Source organism: Ornithorhynchus anatinus, chromosome 1, assembly GCF_004115215.2.
Source record: "Ornithorhynchus anatinus isolate Pmale09 chromosome 1, mOrnAna1.pri.v4, whole genome shotgun sequence".
Taxonomy (NCBI): Eukaryota; Metazoa; Chordata; class Mammalia; order Monotremata; family Ornithorhynchidae; genus Ornithorhynchus; species Ornithorhynchus anatinus.
In genome coordinates this window covers 18,778,342-18,802,001 of record NC_041728.1, presented here as the reverse complement: position 1 = coordinate 18,802,001, position 23,660 = coordinate 18,778,342, and the positions used below count along the sequence as shown (strand labels likewise).

General features: G+C 41.0%; 1 protein-coding gene across 4 annotated transcripts in view; it reads right to left on the bottom strand.

Annotated features, from left to right (window-relative positions):
• The window catches only part of EDIL3 (EGF like repeats and discoidin domains 3), a 316,556-nt gene that overhangs the window by 103,801 nt on the left and 189,095 nt on the right, over positions 1-23,660 (bottom strand). For all 4 annotated transcript variants that reach the window (XM_029070916.2, XM_029070911.2, XM_029070902.2 and 1 more), the window contains one exon: positions 3,399-3,580. In XM_029070916.2, the coding sequence (XP_028926749.1) occupies positions 3,399-3,580 (182 nt within the window). The remainder of the gene's footprint in view (positions 1-3,398; positions 3,581-23,660) is intronic.

Sequence of the window (23,660 nt, the reverse complement as noted above, 5' to 3'; positions counted from 1 at the left end):
TGGGAATTATGCCTACAAATACTGTTACATTGTACTTTCCCAAGTAATTAGTACAGTGTTCTGCACACAGTATACGCTCAATAAATAATGCTGATGGATTAAGTTGCAGAGTGATTTTTCTGAACCTAGCAGATAAGGTGTCTCATGCTTCTGTAATTGTCTCAAAATATAAAGAGGAGTTGAACTGAGCTGTGTGTCTGCCTTTTGTAACCTAGTTTACATTCAGGAACCCATGAGCTTGGAAACTCTCACGGTAGAATACTGTTTCTTTTTTTACATAACATCCAGAAAGGATCCTAAAGCCATCTTCAACCACACAATGGCCTATCAAATAATGTATGGACTTCAATTTATACATTATCACTTACAGTGTAAATCAGTGTGGAGGAATCTGTTGTTTAGCTAGGATGATCCCCTAGGCAAATGGCAAGAGATTCAATTTGTAATCATCTCACCAGAAATAGGCCTCAGAGACACCTTTGGAAGTTAACCACTGGAGACAGCAGCTTCTTGGAACATTCCCAGAAAAGATCCTTCTTGGAGAAGATTATCTTCCCGGGAGCTGACTGCTCCCCCAAGGTGCAAACAGGTGTCTGACATCTGTTCCAGAGACAGGAAGAACTTGGAAAAGACAGAGAGTGTAGCCAGTATTTGGCCGTGTTAGCCAGCTACAGGTAGAACTAGGATTGGAACCCACATCTCCTGATTCCCAGAGTGTTTATTTCTAAGGACAACAGAAGGGTTACATACATATATATACACTAGAAAGCCAATACAGTAAAACTAATTGGGACCTAACTGAAGTTCAGGTAACCAGACTCAATATCATTTGGATTTTCCTGGCAGGTTGCAAGCCTGAGGTCAAAAGCTATGTCTTGCATGTCTGTTGCATGTTCACAAGTGCTCTGAACTACACCAGACACTCAGTTAATACTGTTTTTGATGATGGTGTTGAAAGTGAGCACCCAATTTTATTTTTTTGAACATTCATAATGTAATGATCTAAACCAACCCAAGTCCAAACCCCCATCATTAGAATGATGGAATTATGGAAATCCCAGCTCTGCCACTTGTCAACTGTGTGACTGTGGGCAAGTCACTTAACTTCTCTGTGCCTCAGTTACCTCATCTGTAAAAATAGGGATTAACTGTGAGCCCCACGAGGGACAACTTGATTACCCTCTATCTACCCCAGCGCTTAGAATAGTGCTCTGCACATCTTAAGCGCTTAACAAATACCAACAGTATTTTCAGTAATTCCAGTAACTTCAGAAATGCATAGTCACTTGAATCATTACTTTGGAAGGTCAATGATACGAACCTCAGTTATTCTGATGATTGGTTTTAGAAAACCATCGTATCAACCTTTATCTCTGGCATCCTGGATGTTTCTAGCTAAGTAGGATGATGAGTAGCTGATTTAAGCTCCTTGAGGGTAGAAATCACTGCACTCTCCCAACAACTTACTATAGTACTCTGCACAAAGTAAGTACTCAATTAATTCCACTGAGTGATTAAAAGGATCTCTGGAAACACCTGAAACTCACCTTTACTAGTAAAGTAATGCCTGAGAAGACAAGGGAACCTAGTGAAAATGGGAGATTGCTACAAGTCTAGTGTTAAATGATGCTTCATACTTACCACCACCAGGACTCTGACAGGGAGTAAATAACTACAACTGCACAATGACTGCCATGTTACAGGATTTAGAGAAAAAAATTGACTTTGATACAGTATTACTGTACGGCAAATGTACAGTTCATCCATGAAAACTGACGATTGCTCACTGGATAAACTGATGAACAGGATGTGTGAAACATTCATTTCTGTGCAGTCCTAAGTGCTCTGTGCAAAATGTTTGGTTTTATTGTTAGCACACACTCAACTGTGGATACAACTGTGCTCCTCTGATAGAAAAGTATAACGAGCTCCTTAGCAATGCTTGTGCAGTAAAGAGCAGATGTACCGTGTCATATGACTAAGTCAAATTTAAATGTGAGCCTTCTGACAATGAGAGTTTTATCAGCATTTGATTAAGGTGGATGGATGACTAATGGGAGAGTTCTGCACATCATGTCCCTTTGATTCATTCAATCAGATTTATTGAGCACTTACTGTGTGCAAAGCACTGTGCTAAGCACTTGGGAGAGTACAATATAATAAACACATTCCCTATCCACAATGATCCTACAGGCTAGGAGGGGGAGAGAGACATTAACATGAATAGATATTTAATAAGTGCATAAGTGCTGTGGGGCTGGGAGGGGGGAATGAATAAAGGGAGCAAGTCAGAGTGACGCTGAAGGGAGTGCGAGAAGAAGAAAGGACTGTTTAGTCAGGGAAGGCTTCTTGGGGGAGATATGCTTTCAAGAAGGCTTTGATGCACAGTTGTCAGTTGTTTTTAATACCAAAAGAACCTGACACCATTTGCTAAATCTCCCAATCTGGGAATGCCATCAATCAATCAACAGCACCTCTACTGAGTGTTTACTTTGTGCAGGGCACTATAAAACGTGGTATTTGTTAAGTATTTACTATGTACCAAGCTCTGGGGTGGATATGAGCAAATCAGGTTGGACATAAACCCTGTCCCACGTGGGACTCACAGTACTAAGTGCTCTTGGGAGAGGATAATACAGTAGAGTCGGCAGGAACATTCCCTGCTCTTCAAGACCTCAAATCACCTGCGTCACAAAGGAGTCACTGACTTTGGTGGTTCCTCCAACGGCACAGGGGAGGGGGTCATCTTTGCATCAGGTCTCTCTAAATTTGCCCGCTGATCCCACCTGAGGGTACAGACCAGCCCCCACCGCAAATACGGTTTGAAGCTCGCTGGCAAATACAAATATGGTTTCTCTACCTGGTGGTGGCCCTCAAGTGTGCTGGGTGACTGCTTCGGATGATAAGTAGAAAAGACTCTGAGGACTGTGCAACAAACACATGGTAGAAATTCAAGCATTGGCCTTATCACACACCACAGTTGCTAGTTGGTATGCCGTATAGCTCCAGAGGGAATAAAGATGATCTGTATTCTTTTGAGGTGTCAAAAGTTGTCCGACAGCAGATGTTGCTGTTAAATGTTAAGCCAGTGCTAATGAACACAATAATATATGCTGAAATACATCTTCAAAATGCTCTACATATGCCTCAGAGATCTCAAACTTCTCAGTTAGGAAGTTCAAAAGGTCATTTCAAACTTTCAAAAAATATATGCACATTTTACCGCAGTCACAAAAGTCAAAGTTCACCTTGCCTCCCAACTCAAAAAATCATCTTAGTTGCATTTATGGCAGTGAATAAGAGCTACGCTAAGCAGCTTCTCACTTGTCTTCATCAGTTCTTAAATGACTCTAGCCACTGACTCTAGCAGTCCGTTTTTTCACAAGCCCAGCTGTTACCTGAATCCACGGCCATCTGTCATTTTCTGCCGCCGTCCAGGCATTGACAAGCCCCTTCTTATTCAGTCGGGCATAGTAGGGGTACCATTTCTGCAGCCCAAAAAGAGCTCGGTGGGTAGAGGATGCTGTGATTTGCTGGTTGGATATGATTCCTCCTTCTATTCCCAAGGGACCTGAGCATTCTGGGGAAATACAAGCAAGAGAAAAGATGAGGAGACACCCTGTGAGCCCATATTCAGAAGTTCATTAGTAATAGATGAGATCAATAGAGTAATAGATGGAGATAAATTAAATTTAGCAAATGGCTTTACAAACATCACTGAGGCAGACTCAGGAATATGCAAATGTGTTGTGCTTTGTGTCATAAGGTATTTCAGACATTTGAGCAAAGTAAAACACCTATTCTTCTCTATTAATCTTTCACCCAATGTGTTAGAGAGCTTAGCCTTCATTGGCTACTCCTCATAGCTCAAATAAGCAAATGACATAACCACTGAGTCTAATTCCGGGATGTTCTTGGCAGGGGGTGATCCAGACCAATTTGGCCAGTTTGGGGCCACTGCTTCCAGAGGGGAATCTAAGGAATGTGACTACTGCTACAGAAGTCAAATAATCAATCAATCCATCAATCAATTGCTAATATTTATTGAGTGTTTGCTTTGTGTAGGGAAATGTGCTGAACATTTGGGAGAGTACAACAGAAATCTAGTGGATTTTTGAAATCTAGTGGATTTTCACACCTCCAGGCACTTCTTCCCCTGCTTCTTCCAGGACAGGGCCCATGAGCAATTAAATCTGGAGGACAGTTTAGTCCCGGAGTGACTAATTCCTTCTGGATCAAGCATCTCTGCTGATCATCAACGTCTTTATTTATATTTATGCCAGTTTACTTGTTTTGCTGCCTTTCCCCCTCCACCCCCCGAGACTGTAAGCCTGGTGTAGGCAGGGATTGTCTCTCCTTATTGCTGAATTGTACTTTCCAAGCTTTTAGTACAGTGCTCTGTACAGAGTAAGTGCTCAATAAATACGATTGAATGAATGAATGAATATTATTGTTACTATTACTATTGTTTAGGTTAAATGCTTACTGCTACACTGTTCTAAGTGCTGGGGTAATAAAAGTAATAATTATGGTATTTGTTAAGCACTTACTATGTGCTAAGCACTGTTCTAAATGCTGGGGTAGATACGAGGTAGTCCGGTTGTCCCCCGAGAGGCTCACAGTCTCAATCCCCATTTTACAGATGAGGGAACTGAGGCACAGAGAAGTGAAGTGACTTGCCCAAGGTCACACAGTGGACAGGTGGTGGAGCTGGGATTAGAACCCAAGACCCTCTGCCGGTACAAATAAATCAGGTTGGACACAGTCCAATCTAGGGCTACCAGTCTAAATAAGAGGAAGAACAGGCACTGGAAGCCGGGGCCTAAGGTTTTGCCCCAATTTTCCCCACCTTACGGATGGCTCTATCCTACATCACACAGTGGAGATTGAAAGTCACTACCTTAGAAGTGGAATTTCAGGTGGTTATAAATAATTTAAACTACAGACTTCATTTCTGCAGTTGGGTGTACAAGTCTGTGCATGAATGCATGTTTATGTGGGATACTCTATCCTATGCCCTTCTTCTAGTCTTTTCTCTACAGATCCAATACAAAAATCGAAGGGATCAAAAGAATGAATTTTTAGCATTATCTTTGTGGGCATCTTACCGTCGATTTAAAAGATAAAGGTTCGGACTATTTAAATATGGTCCTCATCAATAATTGAAGAGATCTGGCAATACTGTAACAACTTCTACTGAAAATGGATCTTTATGAGATTTCTCATTTATCCTCCCAACAATCTTAAAAAATATGCATTACTCCTATTTTTTCAATGGAGATTCTAAGATCTAGAGTGGTTAGTTTTTTTGTTGAAGCTCTAGAGTAGTATTCATTGTAGGCTATTTTTATAACAAAGGCTCTGGGATGATTCGCTTTCCTTAACCAGTTGACTTCAATCTGTCCTGGAAGTCAATTTCCTCAGTACACAAAGTATGCAAGCCTAGGGTTGTAGTTTGAGATGCAGTGTGACCTAGCAGAAAGAGCTTGGGCCCTTGGGAAATCAATCAATGGTACATATTGAGTGCTTACTTTATGCACAGCACTGTACTAAATTCCTGGGGGAGTGCAAGATAACAGCGTTGGAAGATGTGGTCCCTGACCACAAGGATTTTACAGTCTTTCAGTTTAGGAAAGTCACTTTACTTCTCTGTGCTTAGTCTGTAAAATGAGAATTGAGTGAGTTACAGGTGGGACAGGAACTGTGTCCAACCTCATTAGCTAGAATCTACCCCAGTGCCTGGCACCTAATAAGCACGTAACAAATACCATTAATAAAAATGAGAGCATCTTAAGGACAGGGGCCGGGTCTTCTACTTTGCTTCTACACATCAAAGCCCCTAGGATAGTTCTCTGCCCATAGTATCTCCTCAATAAATGTTGATGATGAAATACCGAAGGGTATTTTCCCGCCCAAACATGCTTGAAAAACCTTTCGGGAGTCAGACAAGACACTCATGCAATATTCTACCTAATCCCAGTGAAGGTGATCAAGTCTTCGCAGAGAGGGACAGCTACATCTTGGAGGGACACACATTCCCCACATGGACTCTAATCCATTTGCAGAGACCTGCAGGCTGGGGCTCACCTCCTATCACTGATTAGGTAAGGCCCATGATCGGACTGCAGCCCCAGGAGTTATCCATCACTGGGGCAAATTCTACCTTGTTGGCAACCTCAGAAGTCTCCCACGTCACCTCTTTACTTTTCCGTTGAGATACATGGACAACCCCACCCCACCCAAGGGAGATAGACCAAGCCCCACCTCTACGTCTCCCTCTCCGGGGTCCACGCATCATTCAACCTTCCTGTCTCTACACCTAAACTCAACGCCGGTTCCCTCTTGCCTTCCTCTCAACTGTACAATACAGAAGAAGTGTGGTCTTGTGGAAAGAGCATGACCCTGAGAGTCAGAGAAGCTGGGTTCTAATGCAGGTTCTTCTACTTGCCTGCTGTGTAACCTTGGGCAGATCACTTAACTTCTCCATGCCTCAGTTTCCTCACCTGAATGAGAATAAAACAACTCTTCTCCCCCTTCCTTAGATTGTGAGGTCCATGAGGGACAGGAACCATGTCTGACTTGATTATCTTTTATCTACCCCATCACACCTGGAGAGTTTCCAGTACTCTACCAGTCTCCTCTACAAGAGCTACTGGCTACCCGGTCTGTTAGTAGCTTGGGCAATGGCCAGAGAGTATAAGGCAATCTACTACAAGACAAAATTCACCTGTGCTGGGCTGCAGCAGCACAGGAGAGAGTCAAAGGTGGAGACTCAAGTTTACGCATGCAGAAAAAGGCAATGGTAAGCCACTTCCATATTTTCACAAAGAAAATGGATACACTCCCAGAACATTGGCAGGTGGAGATTGGGCATTCTGGGAGAGATATGTCCATGGAGTTCTTTGGGTCAGATATGACTTGACGGCATAAGACAAAACAGACCTCAGTACTCAGTATGGTGCTTGGCACCTATCATAATTAGTATTACATATTCTTTCAACTCATTTATTCTTTCAACAGCCCCAGTGGTGTTGGATTCCATCAGAAAAACCTCACTACTTCTGTTGTCCCTTCTTCCTCTTCCCCAACTTCCACCTCCTCTCATTCCACACTGCCTTGGTCCATTCCCTGCCCTTCAGCTCTGCAGACCTGGAAGGTGACTGCGACTAGCTACAGAAGCGGCTGGGATGCTGGCAGGACCGGTGAGGTCCCGGTTGGAACTTGGCAGCTTAGGAGTGGTAGGAAAATATAAATCGATGAATACATGTAGAATGATAGAGCCTGGGGGACTGAGGAGAGAAAGGGTCAGGCATGCCAAAGGTTGTGTAAACCAGGGGTGGGAGGAAAAAGGGCTGTACTAGTAGGGAGGGGTTCTAAAATGGAGACCCGAAGGGCAGCTAGAAAGGAAGTGATTTTTTCCAATTTGATGAGAGAATCCTCCCAGACACTCTCATTGGCTCTGAGATACTTTTGGGAAACACTGGGGTCGTCAAGGTCATCTCATGACTCTAAGCAGAATTAACCCCATCTCAGCCTCCTCAGCCACCCAGAGTTGGAGCTGATGAATTCCTGAACCACAGCCAGCAAAGCCCTCATTTGTTCATTCAATCATATTTATTGAGCGCTTACTGTGTGCAGAGCACTGTACTAAGTGCTTGGGAGAGCACAAAATAACAATAAAATATATTCCCTGTCCATAGTGAGCTTACTTCCTAGGGGAGAAAGATATTAGAGACCCTGTAGCACTCACGTCCATATCAAATATACGCCGATAGGCTACCTATCTGTAATATACTTATGTATCCATCTCCCCTGCTAGACTGAAACTTTCTTGAGACAGGAATCGTGCCTTCTCACTCTTCTGAAATTTCCCAAGTGCTCAGTGTACTGCTGTGCACAAAGGAAAGGGTCACTACCTATTTTCTATGAAATGATAACGGTGAGCCTGGGACAAGGCTACCAGAAGCCAGTTATGTCTTCATATGAAATATGAATTCTAGAGCTACATTCTGGATCTGTCAATCAAAAGCATTCATTGAGCACTGAATGCAAAGCACTGAACTAAGCTAGACATGATTCTTGCACTCAAGAAGCTTAAAATCTAGCAAGAGAGGCAGACACTAAAATAATTTTCAGATAGTATAATAGGATAACAAGATTTGCACATAAATGTTTTGGGAATGAGGTGTAGACTGAGACACCAAGTGATTAGATGGAATCAGTGCATTTCATAATTTTTGTGTGAGTGGGTTACAAAATTATTAAAACTTTTGATCTCTTAAAAAGAAAATTAGAATTTCATTGCTAAACTTTTGACAGCTAAATTACTTTGTTCAGCACTTGGTGAACCTGGGGCAGTGGCGACCATATGTGGTCCAAAATATTTGCCTTCCTCAGCTCCTTAGAGAAGAGCCCAAAGATTCATGGGACATCTATTATTAAAAAAGTTCATACTTTCACATTTCACACACAATTTATTTTATAAAATTGTATGTTGGGTTTTATGCATGAAAAAGCTTTTAAAAAAGCATTCATTTAAAATCAGAATAGTGAAACGAATGATCTCCTTTTAAGAGTGCTTCCTGCAGGAAAAAAATGAATTCATACCTAAAATAATAAATCACAAGTTTGTACATGTCAGGGTACTATAGAAATCAACTAAACATCCGCTAACGATGACAAAATATTTGATTATATTAGACTTTGTGGTTTTCATCCTGGAGGCATCCCTTATCCCTGGGGAAAGGAGGTCAACCACTGAGAGTGACGGACAAAGGAACATTTCAGTCACTGCCGATATTTTCAAAGGACACTTAGTGTTCACTGGTAGAGAAATTCTAATTCAATACAGACAGAAGGAGAAAGGCTAAAGTCTAATCCTGGTCAAGCATAAGCAGCAGGCTTTCAGCAGTGGAAGACAGACTTCCTTCCAAGGTAATAATAATAATACTACTAATAAAATAATAAAAATAATAATTGATTAAACACTTTGTATTTTCAAAGCAGTGAGGGAAATCCAGTACAATCAGGTCAGACATTGTCCCTGTTCCCCATTGGGATCACAGTCTAAGGGGGAGGGACAGCAGGTGTTTCACCCCCATTTTACAGATGAGGAAAGAGGCACAAAGATGTTAAAGTCACAACCACATACAGTGGGCAAGTGGCAGAGCTGGGATTAGAACCCAGGTCTCCTGACTCCCAGTCCTGACTCTTTCCATTAGGTTATGCTGCTGTTTTACAGTCCTAAACCCTAAGTCTGAAGTCCAACGGGGTTATTATCAGCATGTTCACCAATTTCTTCCAGCTACTGCAAAGTTTCTTAGGTGAACCTACTTCCGCCCCACATGTCTGTAGGTGGAATAATTAAATAAATTTTATTTTTGTCCAAGCACTTTTAAGGTAAGTTGCATGGACGAGGAAGAGTAATGTTTTGGAGAAAGAATGGGGGAGAATAGCAGGAAGGAGGAGGGGATGAGAAAAAGCACAGAGAATCGAAGAAGAAAATCTCCTATCTTGGATGCTCAAAGGTTTGTCTTAACCCCTGATAGGTTGATCTTTTCACAGGTGCCTATTAGCCCAACTCAGTCTCCTCTCAAAAGGTTTAACTATCCCACAGATTCTAGAAAATGTAGTCCATGACAAAGTAAATTGTTCCTGAAATGGGTAGCCGACTTCTTCAGCCGTGTTTGGTCAGAGTTCCACTGTCTGTCTGCTCCACAAATTTTAGGAAACCAAGTTCCACAAAAGTTGATGAAGATAAATCGCTAGTGTGTTCATTAGAGCCAGATTATGCACATTTGTTAGCTAGGGTAGAACTGTTTTTAGTGGGATAATAAAAGCAGAGGTGAATTTGGGATTGGGGAGAGGGGAGAGACGGAAAGGAGGCATAGCTTGCAACACTGTTTGGTAAAGTGTTTCCTTATGAATTTTCCCAAGGGTGGTAGTTATATGAGGAAGAGCCCTAAAGTTTACACTTTGTTCAAATACGTTTGATCATATATGGTTATAGCTAACAGTGTAGAGATTGGGTAACAACCAGCTTCAATTTAGTAGAGTCATCATATGTCTAACCATTATGCCTCCCTCTCTTCCTCCCTTTAGACTGTGAGCCCGTTGATAGGTAGGGAATGTCTTTATCTGTTGCCAAAGTGTACATTCCAAGTGCTTAGTACAGTGCTATGCACACAGCAAGCTCTCAATAAATACGATTGAATGACACCTTTCCACATCATTAGGGCTGGAGAGACCAAACTGGATCCCCCCAACCCAGCACCAGATTTCTCCAAAATCCAAAGAAAAGCAGCTGATTTCATTAAGCATGCCTTAAGTTCATTTAGCTCCTGGGCACAAACAATAGTTCTCACTTCCTTATTTTTATTACAAACCTATTAATGTTTATATGAGTGAAATGTATTTTTGTGCCTACTTTATACCATTAGCATATAAGCTCCATGTGGGCAAGAAATATGTCTTCTGCTTCTGTTGTACTTCCCAAGGCCTTTGTTAAGTGCATTATACACACATTGGAAGATCAATAAATACTGTTACTCACACTTCTACTAGTATTACACTAGTAAAACTAAGAGTTTAAAAAAATAGTAAAACACTGTTTGTACTATTTACATCTATTATCATCACTCTTTCAGTGCCTCTGTGTGAAGTGCTGAATGAGGAGCTTACAGACATAGGGAGAAATATTGACTGAAAGACACCCCCTAACTATAAGGTGTTCACCACAAAGAAGGAGGAAAGAGACACAGAAACAATGAACATTGTAACATGAAACATTTAAACAAATGCTTCCAGGTTAAATCAGAAATCAGAGCAGTCCATGATTACTCTTCTCTCCTCTCTTCCCTTCCCGAGACCAATATAAAGTTCTAAATATTAGGAAAGCCACATTCACTCTTCATTCAGCGGATATTGTCATTCGGCATCACGTCCTCCTTTCTCATAGGTTCGAGACTCACGTTCAGTAAAATATTGAACCACAACACTTGTGGTATTTGTTAAGTGCTTACTATGTGCCAAGAACTGGGTTAGATACCGAGTAATCAGGTCCCACATGGGGGTTAGAGTTTAAGTAAGAGGGAGAAAAGGTATTGAATTCCCATTTTGCAGATGATGGAACTGAGGGCCAGAAAATGGAAGTGACTTGCCTAAGGTCATACAGCAGACAAGTGGCAGAACCAGGATTTAAACCCAGATCCTCTGACTCACTGGCCTGTTCTCTTTCCACTAAGCCCTGAAGTTTCTCTAGCCATGTATTATATATAAGTAACCACAAACAACAAAAATAGAAAATAAAACAGAAAATAGAACACTAAAATAAAATAAAAACAACGGCTTCCTGTAGCCAACAAATCAGGTTAGGCTAATGTGAAAGATAAAAGTCTGAATAAATCCAGTGCCACCATATTTACAGAATTATTTTCGTCTTGCATGAGTGAAAAAAATTCATTCTATTTACATTAATACCAAATTAAATTCTAATTTTAAAACCACATTTTCATATTTTAAGAACAAGCAAGAAAGAAGCTCTATTTGCAAAACAATGGTTTTAATAATAATAAAAATTATGGTTCTTATTTTCATGGTTAAATACCTCACAGACGGAGGTATCAGATGCAGGAACAGCTACAGCATTCTTTACCTGGGATATTTCTGGAGTTTTTGCTTTCCAAAATACATTCAACAACATTTCTGACATGATGGAAAACTGGAGCCCCAAGGGAGTAGGTTTTTCTCCTGAAAGGAATTTGTGCAATTCTGTTTCTTGTGGTCTATACTGATGGCTAACAGCAACCCAGGACACAATGACTGATTTTTAAAAAAGCAAGTCGGTATCATGATCCATAATCTCACTGGGATAAATTTTCACCTTAGGATATTTATTCACAAAGAATAAAATAATCAATCCAGAAATGTGCTTTGCCTTGTACTGAACACTGATTGCACCAAGAGCTTTTCTTCTAAATTAGGGTGAAGCAGTAAGGTCTACATGAAAAAGTACAGGCCCTGAGATTCAGAGGATCTGGGCTCTAATCCCAGTTCTGCCACTTGTCCATTATGTGAGCTTGGGTTTATCCATTGATTCGATCATATTTATTGAGCCCTTACTTTGTGCAAAGCCCTGTAATAAGCACTTGGGAGAGTACAATATAGCAATAGACACATTCCCTATGCACAATGATCTTAGAGTTTGGAGATGAGTGACTTAAGTTCTCTGTGCCTCAGTTTCCTCATCTATAAAACAGAGATGCAATATCTATTTGCTCATTCATGTGATTGTATTTCTGTTCTGTTTTCCCTCCCACTTATACTGTAAGCCCCATGTGGAACTGGGATTGGGTCCAACCTGATGATCTTGTATCTACCCCAGTTCTGGGTACCTAGCACTCAAATGCCATCCTTATTTTATTATTTCAAAACCTCTTTGGTGGGCACCCAGATGTGAAAAGGTGCTTGCATGGGTGACTAACACAGAAAAACAAATGGTCCCTATCAATGAAGAAATCAACAATATGGCACATAAATACAAATAAACAACTATTTGAAAGGTGTTCAGTTGAAATTATTGTAAAAGGGCAGAATGCTTCTCGCAAATCCTTGGATCCAGCAGTCATTTTCCATCACTAAGTAAAGGTCAATAAAACTGAATGCTATGTGTAAAAAACACAGAAGATTGCCCAAGTGTTTGGTTTTAAACACAGGATTTTGTTCTCTAATTCAGAGACACTGGACACTAGACTGTTGGCTCACCAAGAAGCTTGACCAATTTTGACTACTGAGTTACTCCTCTCCAGCGTTCTAAGTTTTCAACCTCCAAGTGCTTGAGTGTAGCTTTGTACCTGTGGAATCAAAAGCCTATATTTTCCAGTTTCAGCGTCACCGAGCCAGGTATGTGGTACATATGTCAATAGGAAGTCACCCAATCAATATTTCATGGACAGCTAATGGCTGGCAACTCCTTGTGAGCCTGGTACTTAAACTAGGAAAGCTTTGAAGTTCAAATGTTTAATCAAGCCTACTAAGTGGGATCCAACAGACACCCAGTAGAAACCCTAGGAAAGAATGTGCAATGATGGCATTTTGTCAAACCCCGAGTAACCAGTTAGCAAGGTGAAGATCATGTGGGAAGGCAGGAGGACAGGGTCTCAGAATCCTGGAAAATATATATGCAACATGAATGACAGGAGATGGGCACAAGGACACAGATGTCCTTGATCACTCTCACCCACTGCTAGTTGGGAGAATCCATAGTTGCTTTTGTCACTCTCTGCTCTAGAATTGTGCATGGATTGGGCAAAACCTGTGGTCTCAGGGCTTCAAGTTAGTCTGGCGTAAAGAGGTACGATTCCCTATATCCCCCCATGGTCTCCTTGGGTCCATGATCTTGCAGTTCTACTGTGCTCTAACCCCATTTCTATACGTGAGCGCCACAGGGACTACGTCTGATCTGCTCATCACAAATTTATCCCAGTTTTTTAGCAGATTAGCATATATTAACTGCTTAGTGCCGTAATAATAATTAGGCTTGATTTTTTAACAACTCATACCAGCCCATAGGATGTCTAGATCTTCGTTGCAGTCATAACCTTACCTAAAATCATTATCTCCTCTGAGCTGCTTGATAAACTCAAAAGAGATGAAATGTAAGGTAATGAGTTATCACTCGCCGGAATTTTATGCTTGCTAATGTGTTAGATATCGTCACCAAGTAGATTGAGAACAGCTCAAGTCAGGTGAGATAGTTTACCTGTTTGTCACAGAAAATTTTCCCTCAGAAGAAGATCGTGGTGAATAACAAAATGAACACTTAATGTTTCCATTCAGTAACTCATTCTCCAGCTGCTGTATTTGACTGCTCTAGTATTGACAGTAGGCAGTGTTTCAAAATGTTTCAAATCTTCTTCCAAAGAATGCTGTTTTAAGTTGTCACAGATAAGTAAGGTTTTGATTCTTTAAAGAGGAACCGATTTTGCCTCATAATTGCATTGCTTTTATGTCTTCTTTTTACCCTGTATCTGGACAACGTCAGACTGCACAGATTTAGAATTAATGGCATGCAAGAAACAAATCTGTTTTAGACATCTTTAGTCCTCTCTTCCTCCAGGAATCTCATTCTGCAGCAAGTGATTGCTGTGTTGTGCTTAGCATAGCAAGGTGATTGTGCCCAACACAATCCCTGACATCAGGATTACTGATGACCTCCAATAGTACCGCAATTAATGCTGACTCAAACATAAATTTCTCTCTCTGCTTTTTGGAATGCAGCCTTTCTTTACTTTTTGTGGATTTTCTTTTGAATTTGGCATGGACGAGAGCCATGAGTTTCTCCCAGCGTTGTTCTGTGAGCCATTTAGTGCCCCACCTCCACAATTTTTTACTATGGTCTCAACCAGCCTACGTTCTTCTGGGCCACCTTGCTCACAACTATGCATTAAGGGAGCAGCAATAAAACAAAGTGAGAGGGAACGGAGTATCCAGCTATGGCACTTGAGTATTTTATTTGCCCTTCCTCCACACTTGGTTATATATGTGCAATCAATTGTCCAGTCATTTACTTGAATTTCTCTATTTGTGAATATTTGTTTATCTTAATAATAATAATGTTGGTATTTGTTAAGTGCTTACTATATGCAGAGAACTGTTCTAAGCGCTGGGGTAGATACAGGGTAATCAGATTGTCTCACATGAGGCTCACAGTCTTAATCCCCATTTTACAGATGAGGTAACTGAGGCACAAAGAAGTTAAGTGACTTGCCCACAGTCACAGAGTTGACAAGGGGCAGAGCCAGGATTCGAACCCATGACCTCTGACTCCCAAGCCCGGGCTCTTTCCACTGAGCCACGATCTGCATTAGAGCCTAATCTCCTATCGAGCAAGGGAACATCTTGTTTTACAGTTGTAAACAACCAAGTACTTAGTATTGCAGAAGCACAATGGTTAAGGTCCTGCATTTCTCCTATTTTTCTCTGACCTCTCCCTTCACCTAGGCCCGCTTGACCACCTTAGGTGTTCCTGTTGGGTTGACTGACTCCGGGCTTGGTCACTTGATTCGGACAAGTCAAGCCCAGTAGTTTGCTTAACCCAAACTCCCTGGTTAGTTGATTTACTAAAAGCCAAGCCCAGTCGATTGATTAACCCAAACTCCCTAGTTAGTTGATTTACTAAAAGCCAAGCCCAGTTATTTGATTGACTTGGCTACATGATTGACTCCATAACCTGGTTTCATGATTGACTCAAATTAAGTAGCCCAGCTCCATCTCAGTCAAGCACATTATAACATGGTGAATCCCTGCCCTCAAACCAATCAAGCCCATGATCCTACTTATCACTTTATCAAAGGAGGACCGGGACTAAACAGAAAACACCCCAGGGACTCTCACTGCTTTCTATCCTAAAGTATCTCGCCTATTGTATTATTCTGATCATTATGAATGCTGTACATAAAGAACCTCTGTCTTGCTTGAAGTTGAGCTGGCCTTGACTAGCAGAGGAATCTCTGCCCTCATCGCCTCTACCTACTCTTGCCAGGTGAAGCTCTAGTAGAATAAAACTCGCCTCTGACATACCTTTTTCTGAACACAACACAGTCTGTAAAGTTTTTCTTCCACAGTACAGAGGCACTGTCCCGGTGTGCACTTAGAAACTATCATTTCTACCAGAGAAAAATGCAGAAATGACAACGGTGGTGATAGCAAAACCATAGAGGCATAGATAGAGGCAGGGGAACAGGGAGTAGTCAGTTTGTGTCTTGGGAGTCTTGAGCTAAGGTTTCCTGACTGTTTCCCATTGCAATTTATGAAACTTTATGAAATGAATCAATATTATATGCCAATTTTAGTAATCAATCAATCGATAATATTCACTGAGCATCAACTATATGGAGATCCCTTCACCAAGCATTTAAAAGAATACAAAAGTTAGAACACACAATCTCTGCCCCTCTGGAAGCTTGCCTGTTCCTGCTTTTTAAATATGGATCATAATATAAACTTCATGAAAATCTCAACTGAGGTTTCTAAGGTGGATGAAACCAGTCCACATATGAATCAGTAGTATTTATTGAGCACTTTATGTGTGCAGAGGATTGTACTAAGTGCTTGATGCATATCAGTGGAATTTATTAAGTACTTACTAGGTGTGTGTATTGTATGCATGTAAGTGAATACATACACACACACACACACACACACACACATATGTATATATATACACATACTCCTCTCAGGGTCATACCTGGAGAGTTTCCAGTATTCTACTAGTCTCGTCTACAGGAGGAAGAGTCAAGCAGAGGCAAAACCATTCCATTCCTAGCTTGGGCAGTGGCTAGCAAGTGGCAGGCAATCTGCTACATCAAAACTCACCTATGCTGGGCAGTAGAGGCATGGGAGAGAGTTTAGGGCAGAGACTCGAGTTGACTGCACAGAAGGCAACAGTGGTAAACCACTTCCATATTTTTACCAAGAAAACTGTATGGATTCATGACTAGAACAATTGCAGATGGAGAGCGGGGCGTTCTGGGAGAGATGTGTCTGTGGTGTCCATATAAGTCAGAAACAACTCGATGGCATAAGACTATACATATATGTTTAATGTATATATGCATATAATGGTTTAAAACCAGGTCCTAGACTTACTAAACATGTGAAAGACTTTCACTAATATAAAAAAAAAAACCAACCCTCCTGTTTAATGGGTAAATAATAATACTTCAAATGAAATGTCATAAATCTCCCAATAGCTTTGGCTGCTGGAAGCTTAGATGGCCAAAGCAGAAATATCCTTTTGGTATCTATATGCCATAAACATTGCTTCTCAAGAATTCCAAAAATAAAATCCAGGGAAAACTTTGTTCTATTTAGACAGTTGGGCCAGCATTCTTGACTCTAGCAACTCAAAACTCAAAGCTCTCATCTTTGCTATATCTTTTAAAAACTAGCATGTTATCAATTTAAATTCCTCCTTTCCATTTGAGAAAAGTATGTCAAAGATGGCATGTCAGTAACTATTCCTTAATTTTTTAGAATGCTTGTGTTTGAATAAACATGCTCTAATTGGTTTCGTAGCCTGTATGTCAGGAGATACACAATGTAATAGTATTGAAAAGACAAGAGCATCAATGAGAAAGCTCATGAGAGACAGTGAAAATTTGAAGGTCTGATATTTCAATTGACATTCTGAAAAGCCACCGAAGGAGAGCATTTTGGCTTGTTCATATATGCTTGAACAGAAAGAGGCATACGTTCTTTTCAAACGTTGAACATCATTTTGCAGCTCAGCTAAGTTTTCAATGACTTGTCCTTGGGTTTCACTTAAGACTCAGACTTCATCTTCCTCTAAGTAAGATAACAACATTGTTACTTACAAGAAAGATTTGCCCGGACTATTAAAACCCACAGTTGTATACTCATGTTGTCTGACAAACCACACTTCCCTGGGAAAGAACTGAAAGGAGAAGCACTCTGAAATATCATGCCAAGGCAAAAGAACTAAACATGAGCTAAAACCACTTCTAGAATCATCATTTGCGTTGCTTGCACAATATATTCATTACATCCACATAGGAACCAAAAATGAGGAAATCACTACAGTACCACTTTGGTCATTGGGGGTAACTAATACTTTGGTAATATCATATATCCAGGCATGTTAGAACACACACACACACATATGTATGTATTATATATAATATATTTATACATATATATATATATTAAACTTACTATGTGCCATGCACTGTACAAAAAGCCAGGGTAATCAGGTTGGACACAATTCATGTTACATGTGGGGCTCCCAGTCCCCTTTTTACAGATGATCTAACTGAGGCACAGAGCAGTTAAGTGACTTGTACAAGGTCCTATATCAAACAAGTGGCAGAGCCGAGATTAGAACCCTGTCTTTCTGTCTCCCTGGCCTGTGCTCTGTCCACTAGGTCATGGTGCTTCTTTCCAATTGCCTCCAATTCCTAATCCCAGGGAAGGTGGGCTATGTGCCTCAAAGAAAGGATCAAAAATTATTGACCACTGGAGGTCCAGAAGAGAGGTTTTAGATCAAAGGTGAAATTCATAAAATAATTGAGTTAATAGCCTTTTGCCCACTTCCATCGGAATAAAGATCACACATCAGTGGGATGTCAGTGATTGCTAAACACTGGATTTCTGATTCAAACATTCCATCGAAGTGTCATTGTATGCTTAAATCAGTATATTTATATTTAATATACCTCATTTGATTGAGGGGGATCCTTGGAATATCCCTTGAAACTCCCTTCGCAGAATTTACTGAATTTGCTAGACTGCATCTTCAAGTAAATTCTCTCTGAATTTTCTGTCAGTGTTAGAGTAAATTAATGTTCCTATTGAATTATTTTCTTTTCCTTACATTTCCTTTCTTTTCAGAAGTCACGGAAGTAAGCACAGATCCAGGGCATAAAGTAATCAAGGAAAAAGTAATGAAGCATATCAGCCTGGTGGTTTTTCACTGGGAACCAGCAGGGGACGAGGAGTGCAGGATGAGCAACTGGAGTGGAATGTTGAAACATGGTGATACAAAATACTGTGCAGAGAAGGGACAGAAGCTGGACAGGTTTTTTAAATATCCAATTTTGTTGGGCACTACATAAGCTCAATGAACATCAGGCAGTGACACTTCAACACATCTTGTCTCTCCTTACCTATTTTTGTTTGGTTTTCACAGCATTCTTGTTTATAGAAGACTCTTGATAGTGGGTTCCTGTGTGGTAATCTGTATGCCTAAATGCTACAAAACACCCAAAGAGTTCCCCCTGCCCTTTAAGGTAGTAGTATTCACACTGTAATGGTCAAACTTTGGCTTAAACTCATTCAGTTTGTCATTTGTTAATTTTGTTATTGGCTACGCAGTTGAGCGTGATACTCTTGCGATTCTGCTCATCTAGACTTAAAGCCTCAAAGCTTTCGGTCCATGGAACACCTCAGTTGAGCTGGAGTAAAAATGACTGACAGACAAAGCTGAAAGTACCATAATAATGTTGGTATTTGTTAAGTGTTTACTTGTGTCAAGCACTGTTCTAAGCGCTGTGGTAGATACAGGGTAATCAGGTTGTCCCACGTGAGGCTCACAGTTAATCCCCATTTTACAGAATGGGGATTACCATCTTCTCCCACCCCAACCCTGCTATTCTTCCTGGGTCTGGGTCATCTTCTGAGCCCACTGAGGCCACAGGAGAGCTAAAGGACACTAACAGGTGGGCGTATCAACCCTGGGGAAGCGTTGTAGAGTAGTGGATAGAGCACGGGCCTGGGATTCAGAAGGACCTGGTTTCTACACCCAATTCTGCTACTCATTTGATGTGTGACCACGGGCAAATCACTTCACTTCTCTGGGCCTTCGTTACCTCACCTTTAAAATGGAGATTAAGAGCGTGAGCCCCATGTGAAACAGGGACTGTGTCCAACCTGATTAACTTGTATCTTCCCTTCCCAGACTGAGCTTCCCCTTTTCTCTCTGCTCCCTCTGCTGCCTCTCTGCCCTCCCCTTCACCTCCTCTCAGCCCTTTTTCCCTCCCTTTCCCTCTGCTCCTCCCCTTCTCCCTTCCCCTCCCCTCAGCACTGTGCTCATTTGTATATATTTTTATTAGCCTATTTATTAATGAGATGTACATCCCCTTGATTCTATTTATTGCTATTGTTTTTGTCCTTCTGTCTCCCCCCATTAGACTGTGAGCCTGTCAATGGGCAGGGATTGTCTCTATCTGTTGCCAAATTGTACATTCCAAGTGCTTAGTATAGTGCTCTGCAGATAGTAAGGACTCAATAAATACTATAGAATGAATATCTACCCCAGTGCTTAGAACAGTGCTCAGCACATAGTAAGCACTTAAATCCCATAGTTATTACTATTGGTATCATTTTAGCTGTAAACATTTTTATGTTTGTTTCCCCAATTAATGTGTAAGTTCCTTGAAGGCAGGGAACATATCACTCAAATTATAAACCCATTATGGGAAGGGATTGTATCTGCTAATTCTGTTGTATTGTATTCTCCTAAGCATTTAAGACAGTGCTCTGCACATAGTAAGTGCTCAACGAACAATTATTTATTCTGTACTTTCCAAGTGCCTACTATTATGCACCTTATGAAGCGGGAAGCTCAATAAATAATAGTACTCTTACTATCAGTAAATAAATGTATTTACTAAGCACTTGCTATGTGCAATGAACCATACTAAGTGCTTGGGAGAGTAGGGTAAAATATAGTAGGTAGATGCAATCCCTACTTCCTCCTCAACACAACTTAACACTTCCTTGGCGATGTCACATTCTGTAACTCCAAGGAAGATTTTCTTTCTTCAACAGTATAGATTTGGGAAATTGGTTTTATTTAAGACATTGCGAACTTTTAGATCATAATCTCACATTTCTGCTGGGGAGAGTCACTTTCAAAAGGGTTGCTATTATGTCCAGCATAAAATAGTTTTGGACCTCTTAAACTCCCTAGGGAATTCACAAACAACAAGCAAAGCTACATCAAAATAAAATAAGTGCTTTATGATGATACAGGCCGAACAAACCATCTAGAATCGCATGAAATAGCAGGTGGGCAGGGAGGATAAACTTATAAGTTCTGATTTCATTTTTATTATTGTCCCCCCCTGGGAAAGTCATATACATCTGTGTGTGAAGTTCAAAGGTTTGGTTACATAAGGAAATTGATTTTTGAATGCACAGTTGGACTTTTGTTTCACAGCATTCTGGGTAGTGAACCAAAGGCCACCCATCAAGTCTGTGTGAAGCTCATGTTGTTTGAATATTTTCACTTCCTGAAAAATTATTTTTTGAATAAAAATTGCTCTAAAATGTGTCAAGAAAAACTAATGAGAATGTGTATACTTTTAGACAAGCAAAATATTCATAAATGGTTAAGTATGGCCTCAAACCTTTATCTGCTCACTTGAAAATGAAAATATTAGCCACGTTCCGTGCCGCTGAAGATAGCTTTTCAGACTTTCATGGGATGAATTGCTCCCCATTTGCTATATGTCCAGATTAATTTTTTTTCTGCTGAAGAAGCACCCCAGACAAAAGCAATACTTTAATCCCTGATTATAGACACAATCTATGTTGGAAACATCAATCCACCTTAATCAGATATAAACTGAATGTTAATATCTGTTATTCAGCCAGACCACTGTAAGAAAAATAAAAGTGTAGTATTATCTTTGTACTACTGCATAGTTTGCTTTAAAACTATAGATCATAGAAAAATTACTCTTGGTCCTTAGACTAAACCTACAGATTTAAACCAAATTTAATTTTAACCGAATCCAATGATTCTGAAACCATATGCTTACTGGGGTAAATAAATTAAACACAAACTGAAGATGTGAAGTTTTAAGGATTCCTTTAACACTCTCCTCTGCCCAGAAGCTATTTATTTTCATAGCATGGCATAGCGGTTAGAGGATGGGCCTGGGAATCAGAAGGTCTTTGGTTCTAATTCCGGTTCCACCACTCGATTGTTGTGTGACCTTAGTTAACTTCTCTGTGTCTCATTTATCTCATCTGCAAATGGGGGTTGAGACTGTGAGCCTAAAGTGGGACAGGGAATGAATGACAGGGATCGCGTCCAACCTGATTTGCTTGTAACCATGCCAGCGATTAGTACAGTGCTTTGCACATAGTAAGTGCTCAACAAATACCATAATTATCATCATTATTATTTTATTTGGTGACATGTAAGATGATAACCAGTGATACAGCATTCTACACCATACTCTAGACTGAAAGTTACTACTTGCTCAAGCACTGCGGGATCCATTAGCGTATGGAGCCATTGTTTTCCCCCTTTTCTGGATGACCAAATATCAAAAGCTAGTCCAGGGGGTGCTATCCAGGTGACCATAAGTCTTAGGGTAGACTATAAGCTCCCTGTGGGTAGAGATCATATCTACCAACTCTGGTCCATTGTAATTCTCCAATCCCTGCTTCTATGGGCACTAATATAAATAAAATTATAGATATGTACATATATACAAGTGCTGTGGGGGTGGAGGGGGTAGAGCAAAGGGGGTGAGTCAGACAATGGGGAGAGGAGGGGAAGCTGAGAAAAAAGGGGGGCTTAGTCTGGGAAGGCCTCCTGGAGGAGGGGAGCCTTTAGTAGGGTTTTGAAAGGGGTAAGTGTGATTGTTTGGTGGATTTGAGGAAGGAGGGCATTCCAGGCCAGAGGCAGGACATGGGCTATGGTTCGATGGCGGGACAGGTGAGAACGAGGCAGAGTGAGGAGGTTAGGGACAGAGGAGCGGAGTATGCGGGCTGGGATGTAAAAGGAGAAAATGGAGGTGAGGTAGGAGAGGGCAAGATGATGGACACTTTTGAAGTCCATGCCTTGTTTTTTTTTATGCTTTTTGTTAAGTGTTTATTACGTATCATAGTGTTGCAAGCACTGGCGTAGGTACAGGTACATTAGGTCAGACATAGTCCCTGTCCCACAGGAGGCTGAGTAGAAGGGAGATCCTCACTTGGGAAAATTAGATTCAATACCTGTCAACATACTTGATACTAGGATTAAACACAGAAGCTCTAGTAGATAGCACAGCTATAGAACTAGCTAATGCTCTTGGAGCAATGAAAATGGCCCTAGAGTAAGAAATAATAATAATAATGTTGGTATTTGTTAAACACTTACTATGTGCAAAGCACTGTTCTAAGCACTGGGGGAATACAAGCTGATCAGGATCTCCCACTTGGGGCTCACAGTTTTAATCCCCATTGTCCAGATGAGGAAACTGAGGCACAGAGGAGTGAAGTGACTTGCCCAAAGTCACACAGCTGGCAAGCGGCAGAGCTGGGATTAGAACCCATGACCTCTGACTGCCATCACTGGATCTGATGGGTGGGTCGACTAGCCCAGTATTCACTTTCCCTCAGCAAAAAATAAAGAGCCACCTTTCACACGTTCCTCACCACAACCACAAATTCTCTTCCTCTTGTCAACGTCATGACTGCCTCCAAAGGCTTGTTTAGGAGATGGGCTATTGGTGGTTTGGTAATTCTTAACTGCCCCCCCCATTAAGTTTCAGAAATGGAGAAGCAGCGTGGCTCAGTGGAAAGAGCACGGGCTTTGGAGTCAGGGCTCGTGAGTTCGAATCCCAGCTCTGCCACTTGTCGGCTGTGTGACTGTGGGGAAGTCACTTCACTTCTCCGTGCCTCAGTTCCCTCATCTGTAAAATGGGGATGAAGACTGTGAGCCCCACGTGGGACAACCTGATTCCCCTATGTCTACCCCAGCGCTTAGAACAGTGCTCGGCACATAGTAAGCGCTTAACAAATACCAAAAAAAAACAAACAAAAAAAAAAACAAATTATAGAACCATTAACTGCAATATAAAACCCTCTCAAACATGAGATTGGCCTGGTGAAATATTACTAGAGTCATTTTGTAAGGGAGGCTCTAGCAGATCAAACATATTGTCACTTTTCTTGTGCATCTTAAAATCTTCATCTTATTCCTTCCAGTCTTAGGGGTCATCACTCCTTCTCATGGAACACTATCAATTAGTGAAAATCAAAACTAGTGAAACTTACAAACCCACTGTTTAAGTATATACACTCAGTAGTGGTACAGATTTTGTGTCTCTAGACTAAGTTTCTAATGGGCAGGAAAAGTGCCT